We start from the raw sequence: 27,498 nt of genomic DNA, 5'->3' as shown, positions 1-27,498 counted from the left end.
ACATGGAAACAAATTGAAGACTGACAGCTTGCTTTCTGTGGGGGTGGGGGTGGGGGGAGGGAAGTAAGATTGGGGGGGGAAACTGTAAAACTTAAATAATCTTTCATAAAAATTAATTAAAAAAATATACCAAGGAATACTTTGTGGAACTTGATAAAGTAATATTCATTTTGAAAATAAAAGATCTAGAATAGCAAATGATTATTTTATCAAGTTCCATAAAGAATCCCCTTGGTAATTTGATGGTCACTGCACATGCTCTAACTTCTTGGAGCCATAAATGAGAGTTTACTTCCAGATGGATGCCAAAGATGTATGGGCAGCCCTGAAATAGGGCTAATCCTCAGAGAATACCCCCATATACCTTGTTCTTATTAATCTTTTAACTTCAATATTACTTTGTAAAAGTTAATCAAACTGTTAAATTGCTAAACAAAACTGAAACAGTACTAAATTCTTTTGCTGATTATTGCTTTGTAAGATAATTTGAAATCTGGTATTGCTAGTCTACCTTCCTTTACTTTTTTAATTGATTCCCTTAATATTCTTGACATTTTGTTCTTTAGGATGAGTTTTTGTTGTTTGTGTGTTCTTAGCTTTACAAAATAATTATTTGGTAGTTTAGTACTTTGAGCACAGACCCAGGTCTATACAGTTCTCTACACCTCCAAGGATCTGTATATCAACCAAAAGTTAGCCAGCAGATAAAAACATTTGCAGTCTCACTATTCATAAACTATTCTATTAAGTTACAATTTAAGTCTATAAAAGTTGTACCCACATTGATGAAATAATAAATGCTTGCAACAAATATTATTCTATTCCAAGGATCTGTTAGGAAGTACCTCACAAATTATACCTGTTCAACCTGTATAACTCTTGCTTAGTTCCTCCCATAAGTTTGTTACAAAAGATTATACCCAGTATAAAGCACCCTTCCTTAAGGTCTCTGAACAGCTTAGTTACCCCTTGATCTTCTATGTGGACACTTTCATTTCAGTTATAAATATATTTAATTAGTTCCTTTATGCCACTTTGATGTAATTCTCTCTACTATATTTTGGTCTGTTTGTATCTACCATATATTTCTCCACAGTTCTATGGTGGCCTCATACTGACTTTTTTTTTAGGTGTTTTTTTTTTTGCAAGGCAAACTGGGTTAAGTGGCTTGCCCAAGACCACACTGCTAGGTAATTATTAAGTGTCTGAGACTGGATTTGAACCCAGGTACTCCTGACTCCAGGGCGGGAGCTTTATCCACTATGCCACCTAGCCGCCCCATCATATTGACTTCTTTAGAGGTTGTAGGGTTCCAGGTCTTGCCAAGGTCTCTACATCATTATAAAGAGACTAAATTTTTTTTAATTTCAGTCAGGTAATGATAAAGATGAGAATAACTATGGGATATTTTTTTACAAAAGACTGCCTGTTCCCCTTCAAATAACATCAAGGATGCCTTTGGTGCATGTGCAGATCATTCTCGTAGAAATAATATATCAATTATATTACTAAGTAACTTTAAGACAATATTAAAAGGATTCATGTGATAACCTAAAGAATTATAGCTGTAGCTATAATAATTTTAAGAGTAACACTTAAGAGTAATATTTTGTTTTATTTAACCTGATGGAATCCTCCCTCAAAGCTCTATTTGGATACCTCATTATGCATGGAAAGAGCTCTGGGTTCTCTAAAATAATGACAAAAGAGTATAGACCATGACATATTCTACAATGAGAACTATGAGTATGGTTTTGACAAAATATGGAGTTTGCTCTCTAAAGAACAACTTAGCTCAGCAAAAGAAGGTTCGTTAACATTAGTCTGGTCACTGGGTAAAGAACTAGTTGGGGATGCCAAAGGAAAATACCAAGAAACATAAAAATGATTTCAGCTCTGACACTGCTTTTGCAATCAGTGGTGGTTGTGCAAAAAATGAGAAACAAACAGTTTTAAATAAACTTATAGAGCATTTATTCAGCACTTAATATGTGCCAGGACATAAGTTTTGTTGTCTACTGTGCCACCTAGTTGCCCCTGTACTGGAGACGCAAATACAAACAAGCAAGATAACCCTTGTTCCCCTACAAAAACAACAACTGTATTTTAATGTTATAATCATTCATTTAATACTTGCGAATCTAAATGTGAAATCTTCCTTTAATGACCAATGAATTCACATACTGTTGGATATATCACTCAGTAAACATTAAGCACCTACTTGTGCCAGGCACTCTGCTAAGCAGTGGAGAAAAAAAAAAAAGACAAAAAACAGTTCTTGCCCTCAAGAAGTTTACAGTCTAATGGGGCAGACAACAAGCAAACAAATATAAACAAAGTACTTTACAGTTTAGGTTTTTGTTTCTGCTACTGTTGCTGCTGTGGTTGTTGCTGCTGTTAACAGAAGAAAGTGACTGGAACCAAGAGGTTGAGGCAGGCTCCCTGGGGGAAGGTGGGATTTTTAATTGGACCTTAAAGACAAAAGAGGAGAAGAGCATTCTAGGCTTAGGGATTGCTAAGGAGAATGCTCAGAGATGAGAGATGGAGGATTTTGTTCACTGAACAGCCAGAAGGCCAATGTCACTGCTGGGGAGTAAAATACAAGACTAGTAGGAAGGAGTTAAGTTATGAAGGGTTTTAAGTGCCAAAAGATCATTTTTTATTTGATCCTAGAGACAATAGAGAGGCATTGAGTAGGAAGGTGGCATGGTTAGACCAGCACTTTAAGGAAATCCCTTAAGACAGATTAAAATTGGGAGGTACAAATGGTAGATGAACTCACCAGGTTATAGTTGCAATAATCTGGATATAAGGTGATGAGCATTTTCAATAGTGTGGTAGCACTGTCAGAGGAGAGAAGCAGAAATATTTCAGAGATGTTCAAAGCTTCCTTGACTACATAATGAATATGGAGTAAGATAGTAAGTATGGAATAAGATAGTGAGAAGTGCACATTGATTTCTAAGTTGGGAGTCTGAGGGCCTAGGAAGATGTTTTCTTCAGGGAAGGTAGGCAGTGGGCAGGGTTTAGAAGAAAAGATAATGAGCTTTGTTTTGGATATACTGAGATTAAGATATCTACTGGACATCCAGTTCAAAATGTCTGAAAAGCAGTTGGACATGTGGGATCAGCAGAGAGATTGCCATGAGATAGATCTGAAAATTATCAGCCTAGAGATAGTAAATAAATTTGTGGGAGCTGAGGAAATCACCAAAGGGGGGCTAAGGTCTCCCCTTCCATCTGTCTTGGATCTCTGCCCTGTAATGGTATAGTGAGATGTCAGAGTTACCAGTTGGTTTAACAAATTCCTAAGCCCAACCAAAGTTTGTGCCCCTCTGGGCTGGATCTGGGACTTCCTGCCCTGCAAAACAGTCTTTAGTTGTGCTAGAATGCTCCTGACCAGATTTTTATCTTCAGTATTCTTTTATTTCCTGTGCTAACATAGGTTAGAGAAATCACTCGTGAATTTTTTTCTTGGATTTCCAAATCAGGATTTGATCTGGTGTGATTTTTAAAAGTTTTGAAGAATTGTTTTTGTTTGTTTGTTCTGGTTTGATTTTTTGTGGCACAGTATCTTGCTTTATTTCTTTCTGTTGCTCTGCTTCCTTGGCTCCCCAATTATGGAGTTTTCCTTCTGCTATGTCCTGAAAGCCTTTTTGCCTTTGATAATATCCATGGTTGTATCCCTTCTTAGTCTACTCATTTTCCTTTTTGGAAGTATTAAGTTGCTGCATTAGTTTACATGTAGATGCTGCTCTCATATCTTTCTTTTTGTTCCATGTCCTCCTCTGTACTTGAACAATAGGATGTCTCAGTCAAGTCACATAATTTCCCCTGAGTCATTTGTGAGTCAAAAGTACCAGTAAAGGACTGTTGCTTTTCATCTTTGGTCAGTAAAATCTTTCTCTGAATCTTCCTTTTAAAACAGCAGTATTAAGGATATGTCCTTTCTCCTCCATCCCCTATCTCACATGATGAAGAGGCCTTATTTCTTACTATGGCTAACCCCCTTTCTTTGTTCAAGTGATCCCATTCCAATCCCATCTCCTCCAATAAGTTGCTCACCCTTACTCTTTCTCTTATTTTCAACCTCTTCCTGTCTATGGGCACCCTCCCAGCCTGCCTACAAATATGCCCTTATCTCCCCTATCCTGAAAAAACCCTCACTTGATTTTTCACTATCATCTATACCTTCTACTCTTTGTAGATAAACTCCAAAAAAAGTCATTAATAATAGGTGCCTCCCCTTCTTTCCTCTTACTCTCTTCTTAATCCCTTACAATCTGGGTTCTGACCTTATCATTCCCACAAAATTGCTCTCTCCAAAGTGACCAATGATCTCTTCATTCCCAAATCCAAGTCCTTTTCTCAATCCTCAATCTCCTTGACCTCTTTGCAAGCTTTTGATCACTTTCTTCTTGATCCTCTCTCTAGGTTTTCAGGACATCACTGCTTCCTGGTTTCCCTCCTACCTTCATGAGTGCTCCTCTGTCTCTCTGCTGGTTCCTCCTCCAAAGGATCATAAAAAATTAAGGTGATAGAAATACTCAAAAACATAAACCAAGAAAAAAAGAATGATTCTTAAATATCTATAAGTAAAACCTCAAAGAGAAATACAACTTGGGAGCAAAACACAACAAAAATTCCTCAAAAATGTGAAGTAAGAGTTTGGAGGAAAAAAAGTTTAAAATGTTTTTGTAAATAAATGAAAGTTCTATAGGAAAAAAATCTGTGGGCAGAGTCAGGAGGGGAGAAATATCTATAATATCCTTTAAGAGGTTCTTCCCTAGGGCAGCTAGGTGGTGCAGTGGATAAAGCACTGGCCCTGGAGTCAGGAGTACCTGGGTTCAAATCCGGTCTCAGACATTTAATAATTACCTAGCTGTGTGGCCTTGGGCAAGCCACTTAACCCCATTTGCCTTGCCAAAAAAAAAGAGGTTCTTCCCTGGACTTGGACATAATTAGACCAAGCTCTCATCACTCCCTGATTCCATGAGTCGGGACTCCTAGATGTGTTATCTTTCTATGGGGAGTAGGTTGTGTTCAAAGAAGAATAGTGCCTCCGGTGTGAGGGCTGCTTTTTACCTTTGACATCCACCTGAGTAATCTAACTCTCACTTGTGACTTCAAAAAGTTGTAGCATGCACAGCAGCCATTTCAGTAAACCATTTCAGCAGGTGGGCTAAACCAGGCTGAAGGTAACTGATGGCGTCTCAAGTGAAACGCAACTTATCAGTGAGTTGCGAGGGATGTCTACCCCAAGTATGTGAAGTCTTCAAATGGTGGAATGAGTGGATGCCATGAAAGCAGTTAAAGCTGGTACTAGAGAATGCTTAAAGCTTGGTTAGACACTGAAGATGCCAAGGTCATCCATTGCATCTAAAGCCATCAACATTTAATCCTGACTGTCTTGAGGCTGATTCTGGGTGATTTTGGAAAAAAAAGTGAGGTCAGAGACTTTGTACAACTCTACCTCACTTAAATCTAATTTACACATGCATCAAAAGACATCACCCATACCATTTTCTATTTCTCAAAATCCTGTAGCAACAGGCAAGTGATGAAGCAGCAGGTGCAGATATACTGGGAGTTATAGTCACAGCCCTGCACATAGGAGCGCAGGCTATAGCGCTGTTTCCCCACTGAAAGCAGCAGTGGGATTAGCAGCCCCTTGAGTGACTGAGCGACCCTTTTAAGGAGATCACAGTGCTCAACTTCTGATGGGAGGAAAGGATTAGAAAAGGTGTCCTAAACATGGTCTGTTTACCAAACCCTGGCCTGATTAAGGTGGCAGGCAGGGATCCCATAGTGTGGTCAAGACACCAAAAATATCTAAAAAAAACTTCTTCAAAGAAGATTCCACTCATCATCATCAATACATGGAACATATGCACACTCATAGACAATACAAGATCCAATAGACCTGAAGGATGAATGACTCTTGTTGCAAGAGAATTCAGCAGGTATCACATCCAAATAGCAGCTCTGAGTGAAACAAGGATAACAAATGGAGGCCAGTTTACTGAAGTTGGAGCTGGCTACATGTTTTTCTGGAGGGGCCACAGTGAAGGTGGGGTAGCCTTTGCAATCAAAACTAATCTATTTAACATTCTTAAATATACACAAAAGGAGTTGACAATAGACTCATGACAATGAGATTGCCATTTCCAGGAAGTGGCATGCTACCACCATCAGTGCCTATGTTCCCACCATGAAGAACTCTGATGAAATAAAAAAAAAATTTTATGAAGACCTGGAGACTTTTATCATCAATGTTCCAAAAGAGGACAAGCTTATAATTCTGAGTGACTTTAATGCTGGAATAGACTCAGATTACCAGACATGGCAGGGGAGTCATTAGGAGGAATGGAGTTGGAAACAGGAACAGCAATGGTCACCTACTACTGAAGACTTGCACATCCCATGATCTTTTCATCAGAAAAACTGTCTTCCATTTACCTAAAGGCAATAAAACTTCCTGGATTCAATCTCATAGAAAATATTGGCATCAAATAGACTATATGATTGTAAGGAGAAGAGATGGATAGGATGTGAGTGTGTCAAAGGCAATGTGTGGAACAGAGTACCAGACTGAATAGACTCATCCTTTCTAATCTAAACATTCCCATTCAATCGATGTTGAGTCCCTTTCCAGACTCGCTTATCCTTCCCTAGGTGAGCATTGCAGGGATGGGAGACAAGGAAGACAAGTTCTCCCTTTGTACACCAAGGTCTCTATTTATTTGTCAAAATACAAGTGCTTAAATATCCTCACCAGTCTCTAATCTACTCCCACTCCTGTGGCACTTAGTAAAACAATGTTCTGGTGCTCAAGGGCACCAGGTGATGAGATTTACAGTATTCCCACACACAACAGTCCCTAACAAACCAAAGCAGTGGCCCCAAGGCAAAATGACTACTAGAAGAATTTAGAATGTCTCTCTGAGCTGGAACAGTTTGTTGCTAACTTGGAGGAAAAACTGAGCCAACACCGAGTTAGCAACAGTGGAGCAGAAAAAGAGTGGGCAGGTTTCAGAGATAGGGTGTACAGCACTGCATTTGCTCATCTGGGTCAGAATACTTGAAAACATCAAGACTGGTTTGATGAAAATGATGGGGAAATACAGAAGCTTTTAAATGAAAAATGAGCATTCCACAGGGTTTACCAGCAGGATAATTCATCCATTTTTTAAGAAGACAGCATTTAATTTCATCAGAAGTAAAGTACATGAGAAGATTAGAGAGATGTAGGACTCCTGGCTCAGAAAGAAGGCAGATAAATTCAATTTTATGCAGACAGTAACAAACCAGACTGCTTTTATGATGCCCTGAAGGTTTTTTATGGGTCTAAGACCTATAGTCCTTCTCAACTACTCTGTGCTGATGAAGCCACATTGATTAGTGATAGGGACATGATCCCAGAGAGATGGGCTGAACCCTTCCATAGTGTTCTTAACAGATCATCATTAATCAATGCAAGAAGCCATTGATCATTTACATCAATTACATCAAGTTGAAGTCAATCAATCCCTAATTGAAGTTTCAACTGATTTTGAATACCATTAGATTCCTTTCAAATGGCAAAGCACCTGATGCTGATTCTATTCCAATTGAGCACTACAAGATGGAGGGTTCATTGCTCATCTAAAAGCTGACTGAAATTTTCCAGGTTATATGACAATAAGAGGTTATGCCCCCAAGAATTCTATAATGCCTCCACTGCCCATAACAGTAAAGAGAATAGATTGTCCTGTGACAATGACATGGAGTATTTCTTTTTTAGTCATTGCTGGAAAGATTCTTACCAGAGTCTTGCTCAAAAGAATGATCCTTCACCTAGAAGATGGTCCTCTCCCTGAGAGCCAGTGTGGCTTCAGAAAGGGTTGAGGAATAGTCAATATGCTGCTTTCAGCCTGACAACTCCAGGGGAAAATGCCAGGAATAGAACAGTAGTCTGTATGCAAGATTTGTAGATCTGACCAAAGCCTTTGATACTCGGTCATGAGGGCTTATGGAAAATTATGTCAAAATTTGGTTGCCCAAAGAAGTTCATCAACATTGTATATCAATCTCACGGATGCTCTTTAGATTTCCCCCCCCATGCTTTTTAGCAAGTTTTCAACCATGTTATCAAACACCTTTACTGAGAATAAACACAGCATTAAGGTCAGCTACTGCACAAATTCTTCACCTTAAAAAGGCCAGATCCATAACTGCTCCACTCATCTGAGGATTCCTGACCATGGTGATGTGGTCCTCCATGGTGTTCTGCATAGTGCTGTCCATCTCTGTCTCCCATCATTGACCTTGAACTTTCTCTCCTATCCACTGAATGATCCTGGTACCGGCCATGATCTCTATGGTCAAAATCATGGAAGCGATCTCAGTGGATAAATTCAGAATGGTATCAGTCATCCAGTGCTGCCCTCTTTCCTTCTGGTCAATAGGAATCATCCCACCTGCCATCTACATCATAGGGGCATCTAATTGCAGGTCATCTTCCTTGTTCATAATGGAGTGGCTGCTGTCAGCGGAGTTCTTCCCTCTCTCTATGAATTCATTCTTGTTCTCTGCACCTCTCATATTCTTTATACATCCTCTCCTTCTCTAGCCACTCTTTTCATTCTTTCTCTTTCTAGATGCTGTCTTTGAACAGCAAGTCTTTCCCGAGCTATTTCCAGACTTTCTCTTTCTTCTCGCTCCTGTAAGGCTTGAATTCATTCCTTTCTCTCTCACTCCACTCACATGCCCTTTGGGACTCTGAATCTCTCATCTTACGCTGATCTCTAGATTTATCAAAAGACACAACAGACCATTTTTCTCTACTGGCAGATTTGCGAATTTGGCTCTTTGAGACTCCCTCTTTTCCTCCACTTGTTTTTACACTAATAATAGGTTCTCCTTTGGATTTGTCCTTTACTACAGTCCTTTCTGTACCTCGACTTCCTGACTTAGTAGCTCTAGCTCGATCAGATCCAAGTTTCTGTTCATCTTTATCCTTCTCATCACTTCCATCTTCTTGTCTAATGTCATCTTTTTTTATCCATTTTATCATCTCTTTTTATGCTGGTAGATCTGTCACTGCTGGTTGATTTTTTTCTCTTTCCATCACTTTCTCTCTTGTCTGAAGTTTTCTTCCCAGCAGGTTCATTTTTTGTTTTTTTTCTACTGAGATCATTTTCCCATGAGGTTCTGTCTTGTGAAGATGATTAATACATTTTGTTGCTTCCTCAGATGTGGACATTGTGACAAAACCATAACATCTAGCCCCAGGACTTCGAGCATTAGTGACTACCTTTGCACCAACAACCTTTCCATATTTGCTGAAAAGATTCTTCAAATCTATAGCTCTAGTAGTAGAAGAAAGTCCACTAACCCAAAAATTTCTACCACAACTGCTAGTGGCATGACCTTTTTCATCTTTGGAGACTCTTTTGGTATCTGAGTCCTCTTCAATAGAGCTCATTTTCTGATCACCACCCTCATTGGTAGAGGACTCTTTGGTGGCAGATGAATCTTCATTATTAGCTTCATCTTCACTTTTCTTAACATCTTCTTTGCTATCTTTGGTTTCAGGACTTAAGACTTTCTCTGGAGTTTCCTGGGCTTCCTCATTAGAAGCTTCTACATTGTCTGATGCTTTGCTATTCTGATCATTCAGGTTCTCTACCACTACAGTGTCAGAGTCCATTTTCTCTTCATCTATATTCTGCTCACTTTTCTCCCTTTTCACTAGATCTAAGTGCTTTTCTGCCTTCCTGGCAATTGCTTGACTCGCTGTACAAATCTAATGCATCCTCCTCTGGATGAGCAGTGTTAAAATTGTCCTCTTCCTCTGCAAGCTTTTTGTTTGGCCCCCACGCTACTTGCATACTGTGAAAATGGCTGCTCCAGGTCAGAAACTTCTTCTTTTAGTGGGTCAGACTTACAAGTTTCCCCCCAAAATGTTGAAGATTTTCTCATTTTCTGGCTCCAAGGATGGATCTTCAATCTCCTGCACCACAGTGAAGTCAGATGATGAAGTATCTAAATTGTTTACACTCTCCTTGTCAGCCATAGCATGTTCTGTAAACTGATCTGGAAAGTCCTTCATTTCTGCATCAGCATTTTCTTTACTATCAGATAGGGAGTCAAGAATATTATCAGCACTGTAGTCCTCTCCACAATCTACAGCACTCCCATTATCTATTTCGGCTTCATCTAAGACACTGATATCCATCATGTCAATATCTCAAAAATTATCCAAACTTGTTTCAACATCTTCCTGTTCATCTCCAGAATTTCCCTCCAGTCCATTATCTTCAGCACCCTCTTCTTCTGTTTTTCTTCCTGCTTCGCTGGGTCTCTTGGGAGTTGTTTTCTTGCTTCCTTCAGATGTAATTTCAGTTTCATCAGGATTACCCCCTTCATCTTCAATTGCTTCTTGAGTCGGTCCATCAGGACGCTCTTGTTGCCGCCACTATCCAGGTTCTGCTTCCTCAGCTCGGCCTGGAGGTCGATCACTCACAGGTCGCTTAGCCTCCGGGTTTTGGTCTCAGAGGAGTCAGAGCTGAGCCCTGCCAAAACAGAACCAGAATCACCTGTGCCTGACAGAATCTCTGCCATCCCGAAGGGTCCTACCTCCGCTGCCCAATTCGCACGATTCGGGCGACTGCCACAGCTAGGAACACAAAATGGCGCCGCCTGTGAGGGAGTGGCACCAGCCTAGGATTACTATTTTATTAAGAAAAAAAATGGGTCTCATCCAAATAGTTAACATATTATAATTCTTTAGCATAGAAGCATAGACTATTCCAGAAAAAGAAATGTTATGCTAACACCGTGTCATTAAAAAAAACAAAAAGACCCCTCCAAAAAACCAGAAGGGCAATTTCTGGTTTAGAATTGAGGGGCAGAAAAACATTTTGGAAAAGATAGCTCAGTTCTGAGAAACAAAAGACATCAAAGACTAACAGATCATTTAAAAGTTTCATATTAGCATCATAAAAATAAGAAAAACATTTATTAAATGCCTACTATGTGTACTGCTGGTACAGCACTAATTGGTCCTCAATGGCGGCTAGGTGGTGTAGTGGCGTTGTGTCTATCTCAGTGGTGGCTAGGTGGCATAGTGGATAAAGCACAGGCCTTGGAGTCAGGAGTACCTAGGTTCAAATCTGGTCTCAGACACTTAATAATTACCTAGCTATGTGGCCTCAGGCAAGCCACTTAACCCCATTTACCTTGCAAAAACCCAAGGAAAAAAAAACAACCTAAGGAGGCAGGCAAATAGTCTAAAGTAGACAGAGGTGAAGTGACTTACTCAAGAGTGACACAGCTAGAAAGAGAGTGGATTTGAACTTGTCTTCCTGACTCTGGGCCCAGTGATCTAATTACTAAAAAGCAGTAATTACCTTCCAGGAACTGGATATGGTGAGCACATCATTAAAAAAAAATGAAATTCACTGTATCTTAACAATTTACATTGAAATAGAAGTTTAATCAGAATAAACTCTCTATGTGAAGAGGCTATCACTTGCTAAAGTAAAAGTCAAAATCAAGATAAAATGAGAGGAAAAAATAAAGATGAGAAACTTGCTGTCAACAATCACAACTTCAATCTGACTTGTACTAATATCATTAATTCCAAATAAAGGAAAAGGGGGAAAAGACAAAGATATTGATGATGATTATTACCATTTCCTTCAAAAGTTTAATTGATGTATTGATCTATGTTTAGCATGGTTACAAATGTAAAGCGTTTACCAGATTATTTTCTCTCAGGGAGAGAGGAGAGGAAAGAGAGAGAAGGAGAAAAATTGTAAAGCTCAAAACCTTGCAAAAAAATGCTGGTATGGGGGGGAGGGGGGGAGCCAAGATGGCAGTGTGAAGGCAGCATTTCCCAGGAACTCCTTCCCCAAAAACCTCCAAAAGCCATCAAATTATGACTCTGGCCAAAATTTAGAAGGGCAGAACCCACAGAAAGCCTGAGTGATACATTTTCACAGTCCAAGATAACTTAGAAGTTTCTTGGGAAAGGTGTGTTTCACCAGGATCAGTAGTTGGAAAAAGTCCCAGTCGCAGATCAGCCCGGGGAACAGCTAGAGAGACAGGGAGAGAATTCTGCTACACCAGAATGAATATAGAGTGAGGAATACCTGCCGCAGAAGATGCAGTGAGAATTGGGAGAAACCAGCCTGCACCTCCAGAGCACAGCCCACATATGGTAAGTGGGTCAGGGGAAACTGCAGAAATTTCTCTGCTCTCCCTAGGGATAGGACTGTGCTGCTTGCCCACACTCAGATCCAGGTTGCAATACCTTCCATACTAATGTAGCAGAGCAGAGCCCCTCCTTACAACACCAGGGCAGAGGGGAGTACTGTGGTCATCTACATATCAAAGCACAGGCAAGAGAGCATAAGACCTTGGAGGAATAAAGGTCCAAGTGGAGTGTCCCCCCCCAAAACCCCAAAGCCTTGGAAGTGCTATAAATTAGTCTTGGGCTGAGAAAATGAGTAAACAACAGAAAAAGAAGAATCTGACCATAGAAAATAATTTTAGTCCCATGGAAGATCAAAACACATACTCAGATGATGACAAAATCGAAGCTTCTGTATCCAAACCTCCAAGAGAAATTGAAAATTGGCTCAGACCATGGATGAGCTCAAAAAAGACTGAAAAGCAATTAAGGGAGGTGGAGGAAAAATTGGGAGAAGAAATGAGAGTGATGAAGAAAAATTGTGAAAACCAAATCAACAGCTTGGTGAAAGAAATGCAAAAAAATACTTAAGAAAATAATATGTTAAAAACCAGTTTAGGCCAAATGGAAAAAGCAAAACAAAATGCAAGTGAGGAGAAGAATGCCTTAAAAAGCAGAATTGGCCAGCTGGAAAAGGAGATTAAAAAAAAAGCTCTCTGAAGAAAACAACTCCTTCAAATACATAATGGAACTAAAGGAAGCTTTGCAAGAAATTTCTTCCTGATTTCTTGCAAAGAAATCAGGAAGAAATAAAACTCTTCCAAAAAGGCCCCAAATTAGAAGAAAATGTGAAATATCTCATCGGAAAAACAACAAACCTCGAAAACAGATCCAGAAGAAATAATTTAAAAATTATTGGACTATCTGAAAGCCACAAACAGGAAAAGAGCGAGACTTCATTTTTTAAGAAATAATACAGCAAAATTGCCCTAAGATCCTAGAAGCAGGGGGTAACATAGAAATTGAGGGAATTTACCAGTCACCTCCTGAAAGAGATCCCAAAAGAAAAGTTTCTAGGAATATTATAGCCAAATTCCAAAACTCCCAAATTAAAGAGAAAATTCTAAAAACTGACAGAAACAATTCAACTACCGAGGCTCCATAGTCAGGATTACACAGGATCTCGCAGCACCTACATTAAGGGCTCATAGGGATTGGAATATGATATTCCAGAAGGCAAAAGATCTTGGTTTACAACCAAGAATCAACTACCCAGCAAAACTGAACATCCTCTTTCAGGGGGAAAAGATGGACTTTCAAACTTTCCTGGTGAAACAATCAGAGCTGAACAGAAAGTTTGATCTCCAAGTACAGGACTCTAGCAAACCACCAAGCGGGTGGATGAGAACAACTAACTATGAGGAACTTAATGATGTTGAACTCTTTGTATTCCTGCACAGGAAGAAGATATTGATAACATATGAACTTTCTCATTTATAAGAGCTGTTAGAAGGAACATATATAGACAGGGTAAAGGAAGGAGCAGAATTTAATGGTATAATATAGTAAAAAGATGGAGTCAGGGGCGGCTAGGTGGCACAGTGGATAGAGCACCGGCCCTGGAGTAAGGAGTCCCTGAGTTCAAATCTAGCCTCAGACACTTAATAATTCCCGAGCTGTGTGGCCTTGGGCAAGCCAGTTAACCCCACTGCCTTGCAAAAACTCAAAAAAAAAAAAAAAAAGATGGAGTCAATGGATAATAAAGGAAAGTACTGGAAGGAAGGGAAAGGAAATGAAGAAGAAGCTAAGAAATTTCACACAAGACTCAAGGAAAAGGTTTTTCAATGGAGTGGAAAGGCAAGGGGGGGGGAATGAGTAAGCCTTCATTCTCATCAGAAATGGCTCAGAAAGGAAGTAACATACACACTTAATAAGGTATAGAAATCTATCTTACCCTAGAGAAAAATGTGAAGAAAGGAATGGGATGGGGGAATGGGGGAGGGAAGAGGGGGAATAGGTGATAGAAGAAAGGGAAGAATGTGGGAGAGGGTACTCAGATAAAAAACAGTTTTGGACAGGGCCAGGATGAAAGGAGAGAGAGAATAGAATAAATGAGAGTGGGGAGGAATATAGTAGAGGGAAATACAGCTAGTAATCGCAACCGTGGGAAAAATATTGAAGCAACTTCTCTGGTGGACTTATGATACAGAAAGCAACTCACCCCAGAGACAGAGCCATTGGAACCTGAACACAGACTGAAGTACATTTTTTTTCTCTCTCTCACTATTCTTGAGGTTTCTCATCTTCTTGGGGGGGGGGGGAAGAGGGGTTTATGTTTACCCTTATAACAAAATTATTGTAATAATATAAAATAAATAAATCTAGATCCTTCACTGAAAAAAATGCTGGTATGTAGTTGGAAACACAAATAAAATATTTATAAAAATAAAAAAATTTAATTGATGCATAAAAGTCCAATCAGGAAACCATTCTAAGTCAATAAAAATCTATAATTCTCATCACCAAAGACAAGGACACCAACATATTTAAGGCCCTAATATATTAGTCCTCAGTGAGCTAAATAACAAAATAGATACAGTATTTAAGTTGACATTAAGAGAAGTGATTAAACTATTATACATCTAGAAAATGTATATTTGGAGCAAGCCAATCTTGAAAGCATAGGAAGATACCAAAAGAACAGAAAAAAAAAATCATAGATCACATTATTACTCAAAAATGATCAAAAGGTTATTGTAACTACCATATGCCTACCTTATATTTATAAATCTTTATGAGAATGATATCACAAATATATATATTACATATGTATGTATAAAAAAATCCTTAGTGAAAATGTGAGAAATCTTTCACAAGGTTTTTTTTTGCTGTTTTTTTTTTTGTTTTGCAAGGCAAATGGGGTTAAGTGGCTTGCCCAAGGCCATACAGCTAAATAATTATTAAACATCTGAGGCTGGATTTGAATTCAGGTCCTCCTGACTCCAGGGCCAGTGCTCTATTCACTACACCACCTAGCCACCCCACAAGTTTTTCTATAACAGATGACATCTTGATAGTCACACAATTTTCTGAAGAATGCAGCAAATACAAGATGTTTGTTGATAAAAAAAAAAAAGTATTTAACTTGTCAGAGAAAAATATAGCCTTAAAGGCTCTTCTGTACACAGAAATTATCAAGATTTCTTGATAAACAGCCTACCGATTAGTAACTTCAAGTGATGCATATGTCAGGGACACTTCAGTTATCCGAAGTTATTTGACACAGCCATGGAGGATTTAAATGGAAGATGCAAGCAGAAGGATTTCTTTTAGATCATGTGATCATGATATATTTCTGTTGGTGGATATCAACCTAACTACAACAAGCCTAAGCAAACACAGGCCTCATACACTTAAATTATTCAAAATGAACATAAAATTTTTTTTAAAAAGAAAAATTCCTATTGTCAAGACTATAGCATATAGTCAGGTGATCAATCCAGTGGGCAAATATATCCTTGTATATATTTAAGACAGATTTGAGGGGCAGCTAAGTGCTGGTGTAATAGAGCACTTGGCCTGAAGTTAGGAAGGCTCATCTTCCTGAGTTCAAATCCAGTCTCAGATACTTACTAGCTTTGTGACTTATCCTCTGTTTGCCTTAATCCACTGGAGCCCCTGGATAAGTCACTTCACTCTTTTTGTCTCTGTTTTCCCATCTAGAGAAGGAAATGTCAAACCACCCCAGTATCTTTGCCAAGAAAACCGTAAATGAGATAATAAAGTCAGACAAGACTGAACAACAACAAGAGCATGCTTGGGCCAGGGAGTGGGCAGGTAGTTTCTTAAAATTAAGGATAACAAATATTCTGCCTAAACTAAGGTCCATGAAAGCCTCCAGCATATTGAATAGATTCCCCTGTCCTACCCACCCCCCCAAAAAAGCTGGAAGCAGAGTGGCTATTTTTTTAATGGAGTTTACTTAAAGTCACCTTCTACTTATAAATACAAATCAATTGGAAGGAAAAAAATGGACCTTATGTGACCAAGTACTAAAATATGTGACCTATAAGTCTGACACTGTAGAAAATCTGAGAAGGGGAAAAAGAAATATTCCATTGAGGAAAGAGAAAACAATCTAAGAAACAGGAAGATGCTCTAAATCTAAGACTGGTTCATTTCTGTCTTTGTATCCCTAGAACCTAACCTAGAACATCATAGGCATTTTAATACATTTATTTCACTGAAACGAATTCACCCTTCAATCCAGCTATCTCTTCTGGTTAAACTTTAGGTCTCTTCCCCCAATGATCCTGAAACCCAAGTCTAATCACAAACTCAGACAATTGTGGAACTAAAGGTAAACTGGCACAAGAAAAGATGGATAGATGGAAGACAGGGATAAATGGAAAAGGGAATTGATCTAGGTGGGATAGATTGACTGTGTATAAATTTACAAAAATTAATTCCCTTTATAAAATCTTTGAATTAAACAAATAAAGTTGAGACCCAATTAGGTTATGACTTATCTAGAAGAGATCATACCCTTAGAGACTATTACATCTTTCCCATAATGAAGAACAAGCAAGCATACATCTCTTTCACGATTGAAAAACATATTCATGATAATTGAGATGAAAGTTATGTGAATTTTAAACTTAGTAAGAAAATTTGCAACGCATCCATCCCTTTTCATCCCTCTTTCAAGGCCAAGTCCCTACAACAAATGTGCTTGTGAAAGAATAATCTAGAACATGAGAGACACATTGTATTCCAAGAGTTGGAAAGAATTTTCTTTAATCCCCATTCAATCTAATCTGTGGTCATTAGACCTTTTCCTGAAAACCCCTGGGATGGTAGAACTCACTAACTTTGGAAGACACCTATCTACCCCCTTATTAATTATCAGCAATTTTTTTCTTAAAATTAACCTGGATCGATCAATCAATCAACACATATATGGTACGGCACTGCTGCAGTAATATATTGAAATATTATATGTAAGTAATATACTAAAGTGCTGGGGCAACAAAATTGTTCAAACCAGCCCCTTTTCTTAAGAAGTTCACATCTTAGAGGGATTTGTTCAGTCATTTCTCAGTTGCATGCAATTCTTTATGATCTTCTTCTGAGTTTTCTAGGCAGAGATACTGAAATGCTCATTTTACCAATGAGGAAATTTACAAAATTGAGGCAAATAGGGTTAAGTGCCTTGCCTAGGGTCACATAACTAGTCAGTGTCTGAAGCCAGATTGGAACTCACAAAGATGAGTTTTCCTGACTCCAGGCCTGGCATTCTATCCACTATACCACATAAAAATAAGCAAGTATATAATAAATAAACAAACAAACAAATAAATAAATAAATGAATGAATGAATAAATATATATATATATATATATATATATATATAAAGAGAGAGAGAGATATGATAGAGATTGAAACATCTCTGTATCTCTCTATAGATATCTATATATAGTGCCAACAACATAATAGGGAAGTTGGGATGAAAAGAAAGTTACTGTTTATTGGTGGGGGAGGGGGAGGCTGGAGGAGATGAGCTTTATTCTGGACACATTAAAATGTCTAGGGACATCTAGTTTTAGATGTCCAACAGGTAGTTGGTGATATGGGACTAGAGCTCAGAAGGGAGATTAGGGTTAGAAATATAGGTATGTAAAAATATAGAATCATCTGTATAAGATGAAAACAATTCACCAAGAGCTGATAAATTTACCAAAATAAACAGTATAACAAAAGAAAAGAGAATTTGATAAGGCCTTGGGAAATGCCCATAGTTAGTCAGCAGGACATATTCATATAAGTATACAAAAAGAAAATAGAAGGCAATTTCATGGGTAGGGAAGGAATGAGCATCTAGATAGACCAAGAAAGATTTCATTCAAGAAATCAAGAAAGATTTTAATTTTGAAGAAGCTAGGGAAGCATATTCAATAATATCATAAATAATCTATTTCTTTGAATAATGATAATAAAGATGCTAGCCATCAGTTGTAAGGGAAGGGGCATAAGTTGGGTAGAAGAAGGTAGGTGATAGCTTTAAAAAAATAAAATATATCAGAGTTGAGATTGGACTGTGAGATCAGAGGATTAGTTTAAGTAGACTAGTAATGGGACAGCAGAAGTCCAAGATGAAGAGTAGAGGATTAACAAGTGCTCAGATGATCCAGGCCAACCTGTCCCTAAACTTACAAATATGATATCCCATTATCAAATATCCCTGACAAATGGTCAATTATGCTTTGCTTGAAGAACTCCAGGAGAACAGTCCTTTCTGCTTCTGGGCAATTGGAATTCTAAGGAAGTTTTTCTTCCTGTAGATCTAATCTGGACTCTGCAGCTTCCAGGCCTTGCTCCTAATTTTAATCCCAGAACCAATGACAACAATCCCTTCTCCACCTTACAGATCTCTAAGTACTCAAAAATAATCAGGGCTTCTATAAATCTTAAATTAAACATTCTCAATTCCTTCAAATGACCTTCCCATGGAATGGCTTCTGATCCTTTTCCTCTTCCTAGTCATAATTTCTTAATGATTTTCCTTAATGTAGTGTCCATGGTGTTGAGTACACTTCTTGTCCATACCAGGTGCTCAATAGTTTTGCTTGGCTAAAAAATAAGTGAAAAGTGTAAAAAAAGAGGGGAGAGAGGCAGAAGGAGAGAGAGAGAGAGAGAGAGAGAGAGAGAGAGAGAGAGAGAGAGAGAGAGAGAGAGAGAGAGAGAAAAGAGGGGGAAAGGAAAGAGGGGGGGAGAGAGAGGGAGTAGAAAAAAGAGGGAGGAAGGCAGAGATAGGGAGAGTGAGAAGAGAAAGAGAAGAAGAGATAGGGAGAGGAAGAGAAAAGGGAGAAGAAGAGGGAAGGAAAAAGAAAGAGGGAAAGAAAGAAGAAAGAGAAGAGGAGGGGAAAGAGGGAGAAAGGGGGAAAATGTGAGAGAGAGAAAGAAAGGAAAAAGAAAAACTTTTCCCTACAGAGTGGAGTCTTTAAGATGGGGGTTCCAAGGGCTCTGTGAGGATCTAAGAATTTGTATTTTTTTTAAATTTTAGATATAGATAGGAAGACTCATCTTTGTGAGTTCTAATCTGGCTTCAGACACTGACTAGTTGCATGACCCTAGGTAAGGCACTTAACCCTATTTGCCTCAATTTCCTCATTTTCATTCACCTCTGGGTGAGTGCATTAATTAGAAACCTTATTATGAAATGAGGTTTTTAGGTTTCAGTCAACTGTCCAAGGGGTCCATGACCCAAAAAAATCAAAACACTACACTACAATACAAAGCAACATAGACTAAGCTTATTTCCTTTTCTATATTACTGCCAATCAAATATTTGAAGTCACCTACATTCTCTTCTCCAATCTAAATATCATCAGTTCCCTCTATTAATATTGTTTTCAAATCTCCAACCATCCTAATCACCCTGCTCTGGACTTTTTCTACTTTGCCAATGTCTTTTTAAAATGTGATACAGGTGGTGCAGTGGATAGAGCACCGGCCCTGGAGTCAGGAGTACCTGAGTTCAAATCTGGCCTCAGACACTTAATGATTACCTAACTATGTGACCCTGGGCAAGTCACTTAACCCCATAGCCTTGTAAAAAAAATGTGATACAACAACACTGGACACAATATTCCAAAAGTCAATATTAAGTAGGAGACTATTGGAGTCCTTGAGAGGTAATCTGGTGAAACAGAAGTCCCTTATCATGGGGACTTAGGGTGATGAGAAAGACATGAATTTGAACTCCAGTTCCAGGAGATGTAAAAAAACTGACAAATCACTTAACCTTTTTGAGCTTTGGAGGATGATGGTCCCCTCTTTCAGCCAAAAGTTGTACCACCAGCCCAAAATAGACATAAATAAAATGTTCAAAATAATTCTCATGTCATGGGAAAGCAAAAATGAGAGACAATTTAACTGGAACATAAAATCTGATAAATTGTGGGGGGGTGATGTATTAAAAAAAAGTCAGATAACAATATATCAAATCATATTCCCAATTCATAAATTCTCAAAGTTATTTACACAGTTTTTCTATAGGAAGGTATACCTATTTAGCAAAGGCAGCGGAGGAGAATTGGAGGGGCCAGAAGGGTCACTTTACAAGTGAGGAGACTAACATCTGGAGGCTAAGTGACTTGCCCAGAATCTTAAAGAGATGAAAGCACAATAGGCATGAAAAGAGAAAAATCAGGTACTGAAAATAAGCATGAGATTGCAATGCAAGCTTCTCAGAGAACTCAGAAATGACAGATGGACCCTAAAGACCTCTGCTCATTCTCTGATATCGGCTGCCAGGAGACACCAAGGAAAATCCCAAAGCAAAGTCCAGCTCTCCCAGCTTGTTAAAAACACTGGAACTTAAAATCACACTAAGTGGAATGAGAATTATAACCTATACCTTCTTACTGTTATACTAGAAAATAACGTTTTGTATTATGTGATACCTACTTGCTATTTTCTGCTATAGAATTATGTCACCCAGTCCTATCTGAACCTAAAACAAAATCTAGTACCCTGCTCTTAGGACAAATTTGCTCCCTATCATCAAAAGCAATCATTCTCCTCAAGGATATTTTTTATTATAATCAGTTTTAACAATGAAAATAAAAATCTGAAGGAAAAAATAAATCAGTTGAGTAATTTATCTGAATATGCCACTATTTTTTAATCCACTTTTGAATCAGAGGATTTTATAAGAAGTTTTCTCTAACACCTTAGGTGACAAGTGATTTCTCCCTCCTTGGTGTTCTAATTAATTTTGGAACTCTCATATGTTCTTGTATATTTTTGTAATACTATAGTTATTTTTAGATGTATCTTTTCTCCTCTCCTTGTTGGTTGCTATTCAGTTGACTGAGACCTCATTTGGGGATTTTCTGGCAAAGATACTGGAGAGATTTGCCATTTTCCTTTTCCAGCTAATTGTATAGATGAGGAAATCAAGGCCAATAGGGCATGTGTCTTGTCCAGTTTATAGTGTCTGAGGAAAGATTTGGACTCACATCTTTCTGACTTCAGTCCCTGGCACTCTATCTACTACACTACCAAGGTGACCCTTACCTATATTAACTTACAAATTCCTTAAAAAAGGGAATCATGTCATACTTATTTGTCTCTCTTGATGCTTAGCAGTCTTATATGCACAGAATAATGAACTGGATTTGTGATTTCACTGTTATAGGGAATTCCTAGACCAGGAATCTCCCTCAACTAATGCAGTTTAGCATTTTCTCTGCAACCTATCATCTGAAGAGATATGCCTAGAGGCACTAAGAAACTGAATCACTTGATCAAAATAACACAATCATTATGTTCAAGAATTTAAAGTCAGCTCTTCCTAAATGGAAGGCCAGCTATCTATCCACTGCAACACTCAAGAAGCAAAAGTTTAATAAGCATGTATTTATCAGAGCTATTATCAGAGTTCAAATCTGACCTCAGACACTTAATAATTACCTAGCCCTGTGACCTTGGGCAAGTCACTTAACCCCATTGCCCCTGCAAAAAAAATAAACCTTAAAAAAAACCTCATTAGAAGAATATTAGGGGCTGCTAGGATAGAGCACCAGCCCTGGAGACAGGGTACCCTGAGTTCAAATCTAGCCTCAGACACTTAATAATTACTTAGCTGTGAGGCCTTGGGCAAGCCACTTAACCCCATTTGCCTTGCAAATAAAAGGAAAGAAAAGAATGGGCCACAGACCTTGTTTGCTGAATGAATGAGTCAAAGACTCACATGCCTCCTTGGTCATCATTATAAATAGAAGTTAAAATAAATCGATAAAAACTGATAAGTAAACAGATGAGAAAGACAACCAAATCTGCTTTTATTGTAGACTTACTGTTCATGTTACACTCAAAGAAAAGAATAATAGCTAACGCCAACAGATTTCTAATACAAAATAGGGGGAAGGACCGGGAGCAGACCTATAATTTCATTGACATAGAGTAGAGAATTCCCTACTGAGGAAACTCCACACACTCTAAAGTTGTTCTAGACTTGCTTTGTAACTTACATAGTCTAAGGAGGTTTATTTAGTAGGAAAAAATGAAAGAAAAGCAAAACTTCACTATTTATGACTACAATAACTTGTCATCTCGATCCGTAGTTTAGACTGTACCTTTTACTGCCTTGATGCTAATGTAGCTTAAATGGATACTAACTTCCTAACAAATGGATTTTGTCACCTTGCCACGTTTTATGACAACTACAGGCTACACTTGGAGCGGAACACTTGGATCCACTTCCTCGAGCAAAGGAGGGCCCTTATGAGTTCAGAGTGTCCTCAGAAGGCCAGGTTGTGGGGCAGCTAGGTGTTGCAGTGGATAGAGAGCACCTGCCCTGGAGTCAGGAGGACCTGAGTTCAGATCCGAGCTGACACTTAATAATGACCTAGCTGTGTGGTCTTGGGCAAGCCACTTAACACCATTGCCTTAAAAAAAACTAAAAAAAAAAAAGGAGGCCGGGTTGTCAGACAGGAAATGATACAAAGTAGCAAAGACTACTTCAAGCAGGGTGGTCCCGGCCCGGGGCCTCGGGAAACATTTATGAGCAACAAAACTCGGGTGGATTGTCCCCGGTGGAAGTGGAGGGCTCTTCCACCCGGCTTAGGAGCTGCCACAAGGGCAGGGGGCAGACCGCAGGGTCAAATGCGGACCCTCAGCGTCGCCGGGCCGCGGGGCGCAGTCCCCGCGGGCAGGCCCAAGCCTGTGTCCCGCTACATTGTATCCCGCTGCATTGTATCCCGCTACATTGTATCCCGCCCCAGCGCCAAGCCCGCGGCACAGCCCTGGGCGCCCCAGCCCCGCTCCCCCAGTCCCCCGCGCCTCCCGCCGCTCCTCGGACCCCCACTCTCGGCAAGCCCGCGGTCATCTCCCCCCGCCCCCCTCAGCCGCGCCACGTGCTGGGGGCCGAAGCGGCCCCCCCGCCCTCTGGAGGGGGAGCCCGGCGCAGGCCAGACTGTGATGTCAGCGGAAGGCCTTCCGGTGCGGGCCCCAGCGAGGACCCTGCTCCGCCGGGCCGGGATTCGAACGCGGGTCCTCCTTGTCCCCCGGCTGCCCCCGGCCGGGGCCGTGGAGAGGACACGTCGGGCGGCAGCAGCGACCCGCCGCGCGCTCCGGCGGACGAGCAGCTGCTCCAGGGGCCGCGGAGTGGGGAGGCGAGGAGGAGCCGGGGCCCGGCTGCACCCCGGAGTCCTCGTGTCGGGGCTCCACGAGCGGCCGGTCGTGGCGGGAGCCCCGCCGAAGGGAGCCAGGGAAGGGGGCGAGCCTGGGCCACGGGCGAGGCTTACCTGCCGGAGCAGCTTCCACCTGGCGGCGCCCAGGGCCCCCCGGGGCGCGGCCCCCGGCTCCCCGGCTACGAGCGGCCGGGCCGCTTCAGGGCCGGCCCCCGGCGCCGGCGGCTCCATCTCGGGACGCCTCGGCGTCGCTCCTGCCAGGACCTGTCTGCCTGCCTCTCCGCTGCCAGGACCTGCGGGCCCCGGGGCTCCGAAGCCGGCTCGGGCTGGCGGCCCTTCCGGGTGAACGCGTCTCCCCGGCAACCGCGAGCGACAGCGCGGCGCTCGATCCGTCTCCCCTGCCGGGCAGAAACGGCGGCCATCTTGGGTGAGGGCAAGGCGAAGCGCGGCGCCTCGGGTCGCCGCCGGCTCTGCTTCGGGGAGACCGCGGGCAGAGGCCGAGAGCCGGCCCGGAACAAAGATGGCGCCGGCGGCGTCGCTGTCGCTCGGCGCTGGATCGAGCGGGCCTGCGCCGCCGCTGTGGGCCCGGCCTCTCCTTCCCGCTCCCACAGCGGACGCGCGGGCCGCAGGCCTTCATTAAGCACCGACTGTATGCCGGCGGTTGCGGGGCGCTTCAGGGTGCCCCAAGCGGTGGGCAGTGCCGACCCCGCGCCACAGGCGGCCGCGGGTAAGGGCCCGGGCTCAGCGCCCCTCCCCCACTCCCCAAGACCGCCGGAGCCGCCCCCCAGGAGCCCCCCCAACCTTTTTTTTTTCCTGGAGGCACGTTTTTGCCCCCAAATCTAAATCCGTCCACCGCAGGACTGTGGGCCTAGCGCCCCCCACGTCCTCCTGTGAGCGCTGCCATTCGAGGGGGCTCCCCCTTGGGGGTACCCCCAAGCTTGTGAGAAAACCCTCAGTAAAGCACACACCATCCCCCGAGGCCCTGCGTGAACTTGGAGAGTGGGTTTGTGTCTGTAGATCTCCCAGCCTGTGGGGGTGGGGGGCCAGGAGGGTCAGGAATAGAGATTTTTATATTTTAAGAAGCATTAGAGGATATTGGTTGGTTGTGGCCTGAACTTGAACATCACTTGTTGCCCGTTTCAATTCAATCAGTGCTCTAAGCTATCGAGGCTCCGAACCTGAAAGGGATCTTAGAGATAACTGCAGCCCAATCTTACCATTTTGGAGATGAAGAAAAGGTTCAGTGGACTTGTGACTTATCTAATGTCATACAGATCCGTAGGCAAATCAGGATCCAAACTGAAGTCATCCCATTCCCAATTCACTAGAAGGCACTAGGGAATGAGAAGGAATTTTTCTATTTTGTCTTTGTAGTCACTCTGCCTTGTACGGAATAAGAGTTTAATAAATACTGAATTAAATTTCTAAAAAGATGACTGCCCACGAGGAATTTATGTTTTGTTAAGGGGAAGGAATTACCGCTTCTCCACAGTTAAATAAATAATAGGTGGAAAGTATATTGACAAATTTGGGGGAGAAAGAGAAAAGAAGTAAAGACCAGACAGGATGGTACAGAATTACTCCAGATTAAGAGAACTAGAAAGAACCACTGAAGGTTTTTTTTTTAGACAAGGGAGTGACTCCATTTGCTTTAGGATAATTTTAGTAGCTGTGAGGATATATTGAGAGAAAAAGCCCATTGACCAGTTCTCTGACTTCTCTATGGATACCAAATATATATATAAAATCATATGCATTCAAAGCAGTTTATTCAGTAAAAGAACTAGATACTAGAAGATCTCAGAGATAAAATCATTTATAACTTCTCAATTTTTTTTTATAGGATGTAATTGTTCCAGTATAATTCCTAGGTGATTTCATCCTGAGACAATTGAAAAGAGACACATCCAACAAAAACAAGTGTGTATCCTCAGGAAGTTGTTGACCTTCCAAAATGAACATACACATTTTTAGATCTCTCTGAACCTGCTTGGGATAACATATTTTATTCTATACCCATTGAAGGCACGGTACTCTAGCAAGTGAATTAAGAACTAGAATTACACTGCAATAACATTCGTGTCTGGGGAATTCAGAAGTCAGAACAAAAAAAGGATTTTGACACCATGCATCAGAAAGCCAAATTCTTCCTCCAAACTCTGAAGTTTAGTATTGCTGGCTTTGGAAAATACACACAGAAGCAGCCTCATGTTCACCATCACTTCATTGATTGCTGCCCTTGGATAAAAATGAGAAAATGTCACAGCTTTAAGTGTTTGCAAAATAAATACAAGAAATTGATATCAGGAAGAAACATCACAAGCCAGAGATGGTCCTATACGGTATGAATTATTTGTAATAATCTACTTGTAATGAAATTCTGATTAAGAGGTAAAGGCTTAATAGGCTGAATTGTAGTAGCATTATTTGTCAATAACAGAATCTCAAAGGTACCAGACCAAGAATCCCCAAAACATAGTAATGTATCCAGAAACTCAACTTGAAAAAAAATGATGAGGATCTGTTAGACTGTTAAGTATTTTTAATTACTTTCTCTGCTACTCACTGCTTTTACTGTCTCTAGTCTTTTAAGTTATATACTATTTTATGTAGAAGACTTTGTTTCTGACGAGGACAGAAATAGTGTCTTCCACTTTTGTATAATCAGGGAGAACTAGAACTAGCAAAGTTTAGTGAAGAGCCCTAGTCAGAAGACATTGGTCTCTAAGTCATCCACATTCTGGATTTAGTAACCCTTGCATTACTTGCCTCCCAGAAGTGTTGTAAGAAAGGAATTTTATAGGGTGGCTAGGTGGCGCAGTGGATGGAGCACCAACCCTGGAGTCAGGAGGATCTGAGTTCAGATCCGGCCTTAGACACTTAATGATTGCCTAGCTGTGTGGCCTTGAGCAAGCCACTTGACCCCATTGCCTTGCAAAAAAAAAGAAAAAAAATTGTGAAACTTAAATTTGAATTGTTACTGTTATTTAGTAAAGATTTATTGAGTCATATAATCATATTTTATTATTATATACTATTTTATAGTATAGTAGAATACCAAGAAATTAATTGCCAGAGAAGATTTTATATTTTATATGTATATATATATATATATATATATATATATATATATGCGCATATAAATACAAAATCAAAGATTTAAAGACCAGGCCTTAGTTTTTATCTGGTGTATACAAGGGAGATAGCAAAAGAAAATAAACTGCAGTCTCACTCTAATGTTCTCTTCAAAGTATATATGTTGAGTGTGTTTGATAAGCAGTCACCTCTTACTACGAAGTCCCTTTGCTTAGGCTATTTATATATATAAACTTTCTGACAAGCCCAGGACTATCTTACCCCAAATTCCAAATCTCTATTGAAGTATTACAGTCCAACAACTTAGTTTACCTATTTTTCCACAGACATCAGTAGCTCTCATTTAGGTTTAATAGGAAAAATTTGTAAAGGAATGTAGAGGTGGAGAATTAACTAAAATGATAATTTATATAACATCAGAGATGTATTATAAAAATTCACTTGTATTTGGTAGTTAAGGTTTAAAAACATTAATCCTTTATAGGATTTATAGTCAGTACCACTCAATAAGCACTTGTTTTGTTTTCTTTTGTTTTATGTTTAAGTCTTATCTCCTCCTCTAAACTCTTAAGCTTTTTGATGATAAGGACTATTTGTTTTGCATCTTTTATATTCCCTCATGGCATGAACTTGAGTATGTGTATATGTATATGTATATCTATCTATCAATATAGATATATAGAGGATATCCTACAATATATAGATATATATATGCACATGCATATATATACATAAATATATATACACACTCAATAAATATTTAATAATATTATAGTATTTTTCAAGCTTGAAGGGACCATAGAGATCAGCTTTAAAAAAAAAACACTTTGCTTTTAAAAAAAAAAACAAATGAGAAATGTGAGACCCACAGAAGTTAAGGAATTTGCCCAAAGTCACCCAGTTAATAGCAGAGCAAGGACTTAGAAGCCTGGTCTCCAGCCCACCCCCACCCCCCCATCATGTTTTTTCTGCCTTGCTAACTTTAATGAAGTGGAATCAGTCAACAAGCATTTCTAAGCACTTTCT

The 27,498-nt window shown here is 40.2% G+C and overlaps 1 protein-coding gene and 1 pseudogene across 6 annotated transcripts in view; one reads left to right on the top strand and one right to left on the bottom strand.

The window, feature by feature from the left end:
• Positions 1-7,636: 7,636 nt before the first annotated feature.
• LOC141501237 (scaffold attachment factor B1 pseudogene) lies at positions 7,637-10,658 on the bottom strand (annotated as a pseudogene).
• A 13,209-nt stretch (positions 10,659-23,867) lies between these two features.
• LOC141501173 (prolyl endopeptidase-like) overlaps positions 23,868-27,498 on the top strand; it is a 42,540-nt gene continuing 38,909 nt past the window's right edge. For 2 of the 6 annotated variants that reach the window (XM_074204930.1, XM_074204913.1), the window contains exons 1-2: positions 23,872-24,103; positions 25,220-25,718. In XM_074204930.1, coding sequence (XP_074061031.1) covers positions 25,503-25,718 — 216 coding nt within the window. In that variant the 5' untranslated portion in view covers positions 23,872-24,103; positions 25,220-25,502. Of the gene's footprint in view, positions 24,104-25,219; positions 25,719-27,498 lie in introns of those variants that run through there. The other 4 variants (XM_074204923.1, XM_074204956.1, XM_074204938.1 and 1 more) reach the window with 4 other exon arrangements.

The sequence above is a fragment of the Macrotis lagotis genome, chromosome 1 (assembly GCF_037893015.1).
Source record: "Macrotis lagotis isolate mMagLag1 chromosome 1, bilby.v1.9.chrom.fasta, whole genome shotgun sequence".
Classification (NCBI taxonomy): domain Eukaryota; kingdom Metazoa; phylum Chordata; class Mammalia; order Peramelemorphia; family Peramelidae; genus Macrotis; species Macrotis lagotis.
The sequence above is the reverse complement of the archived record's forward strand: the minus strand, read 5'-3'. Positions and strand labels throughout refer to the sequence as shown.